This window comes from Cajanus cajan, chromosome 2 (assembly GCF_000230855.2).
Source record: "Cajanus cajan strain Asha chromosome 2, NIPB_CcT2T_4, whole genome shotgun sequence".
In the NCBI taxonomy this organism is placed as follows: Eukaryota; Viridiplantae; Streptophyta; class Magnoliopsida; order Fabales; family Fabaceae; genus Cajanus; species Cajanus cajan.
Genome location: NC_138518.1, coordinates 40,285,787 through 40,294,377, shown reverse-complemented (window position 1 = coordinate 40,294,377; position 8,591 = coordinate 40,285,787). Strand labels below are relative to the sequence as shown.

Below are 8,591 nucleotides of genomic sequence, written 5' to 3'. Positions count from 1 at the left end.
AGGACGTAGGCTGCTTGGGGTGCAGTCAAACACTTGAGCAGCGGGGTGGAAATGCCACGTTTGAACAGTTCATCTCCGACAATGACGAACTTGGCCGACCTCATTCTCATTTTCTGAGCTTCATCTTTGTCTTCGGGCAAGGTACCCTCTTTCAAGTAATTCCAGATGCCCGTCATCCAGTCCAGGTCTCCACTGTCGCTGATGTTGACAACCTTGTCATCGAAGCTAGGCGAGTGTAGAGTCTCCTGGATGATAGTTCGGTGCTGTCCAGGCTTTTTGGTACTGGCGAGCTTCGATAGAAGGTCTGCCCGAGCATTTTGTTCGCGCGACACATGATGTATGGCGAACTCGTCGAAGGACGAGATCTGCTGGGATGCGATTTGGAAATATCGTTGCAGAAGGGTGTCCTTTGCCTGGTACGTCCCATTGAGCTGCTCGACCATGAGTTTCGAGTCGCTGTTGCAGCTCACTTTTCGGGCTCCGAGGTCGCGGGCTAGCCTCAGTCCTGCGAGGAGTGCCTCATACTCTGCCTGGTTGTTGGTGGCTTTGAAGCTGAACTTGAGGGATTGTTCCAAAGTAACCTGATTTGGCCCCTCCAGAATGATACCTGCACCACCACCTTTAGAGTTGGAGGACCCGTCAATGTGTAAAGTCCATACCTGGGGTTCCTCGGCGGTAGCAGGCGTGAGCTCAACTACAAAGTTGGCCAGGTACTGGGCTTTCAGGGCGCCGTGACTTTCGTACCGGATGCTGAACTCGGATAATTCTACTGACCATGCGATCATTCGTCTGGCGAGTTCCGATTTTCTCATGATTTTCTTTATGGGGTAGTCGGTTTTGACTACCACCTGGTGGCTTTGAAAATATGGTCGGAGACGTCGGGCCGCGGTGACGAGTGCTAGCGCCAACTTCTCAACCATCTAGTATCGCTTCTCCGCATCCTGGAGGACTCGGTTGATGAAATAGATCGGCGTCTGCATTGGTCAAGTAGAGGAGGAGGTCGGTGTTGTGATTTGGCCTCTGTAGGATCGGTGGGGTCGAGAAAAAGGTTTTGAAGCTTTGGAAAGCTTCTTCACACTGACCTGTCCACTGGAAGTCTTTTGGCTTCTTTAGCAGGGTGAAGATTGGCCCTGCTTTCTCCGCGAGTTTGTGGATGAATCGGGACAGTGAGACTAATCTTCCTGCTAGGCGTTGAACCTCTTTCACTGTTTGCGGACTCTGCATCTGGATGATGGCTTTGCATTTCTCGGGGTTGGCCTCGATTCCTCTGCTAGTGATCATGAAACCGAGGAACTTGCCCCCCTGAACGCCGAAGACGCACTTCTCCGGGTTGAGACGCATGTTGTGCTTTCTGATCTGGGCGAACACCTCGGCGAGGTCGGTAGCATGGTCTATTGCCGATGTGGTTTTGACCACCATGTCGTCGACGTAGACTTCCATGTTCCGCCTGATCTACTGGTGAAAAACCTTATCCATCAGTCGCTGGTAAGTTGGCCCCGCATTTTTGAGGCCGAAGGGCATCACCTGGTAGTAGTAGTTGGCGTGGTCGGTGATGAAAGACGTGTGCACCTCGTCGGGTGGGTACATCATTATCTGATTGTACCCGGAGTAGGCGTCGAGGAAGCTGAGGAGGGCGTGCCCGGATGCTCCGTCGACCAGCCTGTCAATGCTTGGCAAGGGGTATAAGTCCTTGGGGCATGCTTTGTTCAAGTCGGTGTAATCGACGCACATGCGCCACTTCCCCAAACTCTTCTTCACCAGAACCACATTCGCCAGCCATGTGGTGTACCTGACTTCACGGATGAAGCTGACGCTCAACAACTTTTGTGACTCGGTGATGATGGCCTCTCACCTCTCACCACCGACCTTTCGCTTTCTCTAGGCCACCGGCTTTGCTTCCTTGTGTATTGCTAACTGGTGACAGATGAAGTCAGCATCTATTCCTGGCATGTCAGCGCTGGACCAGGCAAAGAGGTCAACATTTTTGACGATTTTCGCTTCGAGCTGTTGTCGCAGCTCCAGGCTCAACTGTCTGCTGATCTTTATGCACTGTCCGGGAAAATTTCCGATCTGGAGGTCATCGAGCTCGTCGACGGGGCTTGGCCGTTTGTCACGAGAGTCGGGTCTCGGATCGAGATCAGTGATTTCTTCGTGGTTGATGTGATCTGTGGTGGGAGGGCCACTTTTGCATTGTTCATCGGGTGAGGCGATCTTCAGGCTTTCGGCGTAGCATTGCCGTGCCGTCTTCTGGTTCGCCTTGACGAAGATAATCTTCCCGTCATTCCATGGGAATTTCATGGTGAGGTGTGGGGTGGACACTACTGCTCCGAGTTGATTCAAGGTCGGCCTCCCGATGATTATGTTGTAGGGAGTGTTGGCTTCCACGAGGAGGTACCGAACCATGACCCGCCTAGTGTCCGGAGGCGCTCCGAAAGTTGTCAGTAGGTCCACGTACCCCCGAGTGTGAACTCTCTTTCCTGCAAAATTGACTAGGGGCTCTATGTGAGGTTGTATGAGAGAGTGAGGGATATCTAACCTGAGGAACGTTGGCCAATATAGGACGTCGGCCGAGCTCCCTTGGTCGATCAGTGTCTTGTGAACCTCCCAATTGGCCAACTCCACGGCTATAACCATGGGATCATCCTGGTTGGGATTGACCCCGACATAGTCATTGTCGGTGAAAGTAATCATGGTGAGCTCTGGTGCGAAGCTGAGGTGGTAGGGTGTACGCAGTTGAAGTTACGCAGGAGTCTTTTGCGGGCCGAGCTGCTGGCGCCCCCTCCTGCAAAGCCACCTATAATTGTATTAATCACTCCCCGTAGGGGAGCTGGCCCCGTTTCCTGGCTTACCTTGGCTTGCACTGCTCCGCCGGGATTGAGTTGAGAGCTAGAGGATTGGTTCGTGCGAGCTCCTGAACCATGTCCTCTGTCTCGTTTTGGTCCACCGTAGCTTCCCTGGTGACTTCGCTAGACATAGTGGTCGAGGTGGCCTGATTGGATGAGTTCTTCAATGCGGTCTCGGAGTGTGCGGCACTCCTCGGTGGTGTGGCCGTGATTCTTTTGGTACCGGTAGTGTTTGGACCTGTCCGCACTGTTCGGAGTGTGGCCTGGCGGTGGCAGGCCGAGCAGGTTGCTGTCAACGGCCTCCTCCAGAATGCGGACTCTGGATGTGTTCAGGGGAGTATACAAGTTATATCTTCCCCCTCTATTTGCTCTGGCCGATTTCTTGAACTGGCTATCATTGTTGACTTTTACCTTATCCGTGTGACTCTGCTCTGTCTTCGTTGGTCCTTTTCCACGAATTTGGTCACGGAAAGTAGAGTGTTCTTCCATCTGGATGTATCCTGCAGCGCGAGCGCGGAGCTCGTCCATGTCGCGGGGAGACTCGCGACATAGGCTGTCGGCGAATGGCCCGGGCTTGAGTGCCATAAGCATGGCATGTAGGGCGACCTCGGGGTTCAAATTTCTGATCTTAACCGAGGTGGCGGCAAATCGTTCCATGAACACCTGGAGTGGTTCGTTGTCGTCCTGCCTAAGGCTGGCCAGGGCGGACGAAGTGACATGATGAGGTCAGCTCGTCGCATACTGCGCTGTGAACCTTCTAACTAGGGTGTCGAAGGTATCAATGGACTCGGCAGGTAGTTGGGTGTACCAGCTGAGCGCGGCCCCCTTGAGCGAGGTCAGAAAAACCCTACACAGAATAACGTCATTGTTAGTGTAGAGGTTTACCTGTGTTGTGTACAGGTCGATGTGCTCATCTGGGTCCGTCGTGCCATCTAGCGATCGAGGTGGAGAGGCTTCCACCCATGAGGGAGTGGTGTCTCCATGATGCCATCTGTGACACCCTCTACCCCAACATACATATACAGTAATTATAAAAAATATAAAAATTTTCATCATTAAAAATCAAATTTTCAGCCACGTAAGGGTAAAGAGTTCACATTCATAAACTTAATCCAAATAACATGCCGGTAAAATTACAAAGAAATAAAACTGAATTTTCTAAAATAATTTAATAAGAACATCTTTAAACTAATTCTATCTATGTCCCGATGTCACATGTCCTATCAGAGCAAAACCCAACATAGAAGCCTAAGCTTCATCACCAACATCCTCAGCCTCACGCTGATGATCACCTGTATAACAGTCAAAACAGAACAACACGAGAAAAAGGAGTGAGAAACATCTCACTCTGGCTCACAGTGTAGAAATATACGCCGAATAGCCAAACACAAACAAAATAAGTATAACATAGACAAATTAATAATAACATCACACTCATCCAAGACATAAACCATCACTTTATCATATAACATTAAGAATGCATATGCATGGACACGGACTACATATTATCATGCATGTGGCGCCAGTAAAACATCACATGGCATATTGCCGCTAGCAATACACAATGAGTAGTCTAGGAGTACATGCCGGGTCACACCCTCTGCGCACTCTCACTAGAAGGATATACTACCAGAGTCTCGTCGGGATAGCTAAGCCGCGCAAGATACATCCCATGCACACAATGGGTGAGACTGGGACTTCCAAACCGAGCTATCCCCAAGGACTAATCCCCAAAGCTTTTACACTAGGGGGCCTTCTCTGGTGGTGTATTCCATATCGTACCCTTAAAACACTTATGCAAATGATGCATGTCATTCAAGACTCTATGCATTCTCATATCTCATTATCATTTCTCATGGTCATTTCACATCATATTTCGTTATCACATTTCATATCTCATGTTTCAATCACATTTCATATCTCATGTTTCAATCACATTTCACATTATCTCATCATATTCACAAGGCCTCCACAGAACACTTTAATTTATATCAAAACTCATTTATTTATACAATTAAATATATATTTTTACATCTCATCAAACAAGAAATATAATAGAGCAATCAGAAATCAAAACAGAAAATATTTATATTTTGCCTATTTCTCATAGGGTTTCCCATAGGAACCCATAGAGCACTCTAAATCATATCAAAACATATTTATTCTCAAAATTATATACATATTTACACTCAGCAAATATCAAGAAACACAACAGAAAACTTAGAAGGTAAAACAGAAATCTCAATTCATACGATTAATTACATATAAGATAACAATAGGCAAAACAGATACAATTGGAAAAAAACCCTCATACATAAGCATACAAAAAATGCAACAAACACAGGATTGGGGGCCAATCCCACTACCCAGCATACAATCCCACACCCAAAGAGAGGTTTCTCACTCCCCCTTACCTCGATAAGCAGGAGCCGAATCTTATTGGTCGCCCCCTCTAGGTTCCCCTTCGCCTTCAGAGAGAAAGGAGGAAGAAGATTAGAAAATGAAAAAATGAGTTTTAGAGAGTGAAAAACGTTCTATTTATAAGCATCAAGTCGCGGCCAGAACGGCCTGTTCCGAATCTGGAACGGCCCGTTCTGGACAAATAAAACATGTCTAAAAACCTCTCCAAGAACGGCCCGTTCCAAAACCAGAACGGCCCATTCTGGGGTTTTCGGAACGGCCCGTTTCAAGGTGGAATGGCCCATTCTGAGCACGTACAAAAATATCTCCCAGAACGGCCCGTTCCAAACCAGAACGGCCCGTTCTGAGTCAAGACTTTGTCCTTTAAAAACACATCCGGAATGGCCCATTCCCAAAGTGGAACGGCCCGTTTCGGGACCATGAAAATCTAGAATTTTTAAATAATAAATAAATAAATACTTATATATATATATATATATATATCAAATTAAAATAACATATCAATACAATTTAAAACATGATTTTCTTTAAACAATAATTATAACAAAATATCATAATTAATAATATTATACAAAATAATTTTCATAAATGATTATTAATAAAAACATTTAAAAATTCAATCAAACTCATTTAATTAATCAAAATAATTATAAGAAAATAATCTTCATAAATACAAAAATAAATAATAATTATTTGTAGTATTAGTAGAAAAATTTGGGATGTTACACCATCCACAAAAGGGTGGCGGCGGAAGGTTGCCTGATCCCCTGGGATATGAGTACGGGCCTTGCTGACTACATGGGCCGACTTGCGTGTCGGTGCATGGGACCGATGTGTGGCAGGTCATTGAGTCGGTGCCCTAGTTGCGGTCCGGGGTTGAGAGACTGAGTGTTCCTCCTCCTCATTGTGGTTGCTCGTATGAGGAGGATGTCAGAGTGGTGCCGAGGGAGTTGAGCGCGGATTCGCTCGTTCTCGGCGCGTAGCGCCGCCAGGTCAGCTTCATTAGTGGTACGCATTGCCGCTAGGTCAGTGTCGTGCTTGGCATGCATGTTTTGTAGGTTGGCGGCGTGTTGCTGCCGCATCTGTTCGACCTGGTCGATTAGTCTCCTCAATGCTGCTTCGTTATCCATGGTAGTTGAGTGATTTGCGTCGTCTACTATGGCTTCTAGTGAATACCATAAGCGTGGCCGATAAGAGCTATCGGCCCCACGGTGGGCGCCAAATGTTCTTACCGGAAATCTGCTGTAGAGATGATCTGCCGAGTAAGATTGGTGAGCCTCCTTCACTGGTACGTTGGTGTTCCAAGATGGGGGTGGTACCTGCAAAAGAGACTCTGATGCTAAAGTTAGGGTTTGTATGAGTATGAGTCTCGTATAAATAATGCACACGTACCGTAGTGTGAATTAGGGTTGCTTTGGGCCCTGAGCCTGAGATGAGATATGATAAGATTAGATAATGGATCCCGTCTGGAGCGAGATTCCCTGAGATCAGTTATGATCTACTTAAATGCCGAGCTGACTTCGCGTAGCGCGTGTCCGAGGTCATCTTGCGCTGTGATACCGAGCTCGGAGCTCGGTTTCGCAGTACGGATAGTACATCTCCAATGCAGCAATTACAAAGGAAAGAAATTGAGGTTTTCAAAATAATTCAATGGAAATAACATCCTAAATTAGTCCTAACTACACCCCGATGTCACATATCCTATCAGAGTACGCCCAACTAAATCCTAAGCTTCATCACCAATATCCTCACGTTGATGGTCATCTACAACACAATAGAAGACACACATAGAACAAACAATGGAGTGAGAAACATCTCACTCAGGTTAAGGTGTAAAAATAACGGTCAGGCAACACACACAAATCATAACAAAGCACAACACAAAGCACACATTAATCAAGCACAACTCAAGTCATACATACATTAGTAGCACATACACAGTCACTCATTATACAATAATGCCATGGACTCAACTCACAAATGCATGCATGTGGTGCCAGTCACATATCACATATCATTGATGTGCTGCCTAAACAACACATCTACGGTAGTCTAGGAGTACATGTAGGGAGCTACCCATACACTCTCAACTAGAAGGATGTACTGCTAGGGTCTGGTTGGGATAGCGAAGCTGCGCAAGTTACGTCTCGTGCTCACAAACGGATGGAATCGAGACATCCAAACTACATTATCCCCTAGGACTCCCCCAAGCTGTTACACAAGGAAGGCCTTCCCTAATAGTGTACTCCACATCGTACCCGTCACATAGATGCACATGATGCATGTCACACACTCACACTTCATTGACTCATCATTTCACTTGTCATAGTTACTCATATATCATGTCTCATTGTCACATATCATCATGTCTCATGTCTCATATTCGCTTTTCACATTGTCTCATCATATTCACATAGTCTTATACAAGGGACTTCTCATAGGCATATACATCAGAATAGCACACAAATCATAACAGGAAATTATTCAACTTCATACATATTCAATTCGCAATTCGTAACATATGGAGCATAAAGGTCATAAACCCAATTTCATGATTTCACACATTTTTTTTTACAACTAGCCAAGTAATAAAATATTTCAATAGGTCAAAACACTCCAAATGTTACCCAAAACACGAATCAATCATCAATTTTATATATAATGCCTCAAAATTCATCCAAAGATCATATCCCTAATTTCAGTTCATAAGGTTTCCCATAGGAACCCACAAAGAACTTTATTCATATCAAAACTTGTCTATTTTCAAAATTAAACACATATTTACACTCAACAAACATCAAGGAACACAACAGAAATCTTAGAAGCTAAAACAGAAAATATTCAAAATTTTCCTGTTTCTCATAGGGTTTTCCCGTAGGAACCCATAGAGCACTCTAATCCATATCAAAACATATCCAAACTCAAAATTAAACATACATTCATGCTCAATAATCATCAAGGAATACAACAAAAAACTTAGAAGGCAAAACAGAAAACATTCAAATTTTGTCTGTTTCTCATAGGGTTTCCTAAAGGAACCCATAGAACACTCTAATCCATCTCAAAACTTATCTTTTATTGAAATTGAATGCATATTCACACTCAGAATCACATAAGGAATGCAACAGAATAGTCAGAAACCAAAATGGAAAATTTTCATAAAGTGTCTGTTCCTATCAGGCAAGGGATTAAGGCCAATCATGCTACCCAACAGTTATTCTCACACACCCAAGTGAGGTTTCTCACTCCTCCTTACCTGGATGAGTAGAAGATGAAGCACAAATAGGATCTGGTTGGTCACCTTATCTTGGTTCTCCTTGGTCTTTA

At 45.3% G+C, this 8,591-nt stretch overlaps 1 protein-coding gene across 1 annotated transcript; it reads right to left on the bottom strand.

The window, feature by feature from the left end:
• Nucleotides 1-1,878: 1,878 nt before the first annotated feature.
• LOC145954900 (uncharacterized) lies at nucleotides 1,879-2,691 on the bottom strand. The gene has a single exon (XM_083069585.1). It carries the CDS (start codon nucleotides 2,689-2,691, stop codon nucleotides 1,879-1,881), a length of 813 nt encoding a protein of 270 aa, XP_082925711.1.
• Nucleotides 2,692-8,591: the final 5,900 nt, after the last annotated feature.

Coding starts and splice junctions, on each gene's coding strand:
- LOC145954900 (XM_083069585.1), bottom strand. CDS start 2,691: ATGATTACTTTCACCGACAATGACTATGTCGGGGTCAATCCCAACCAG.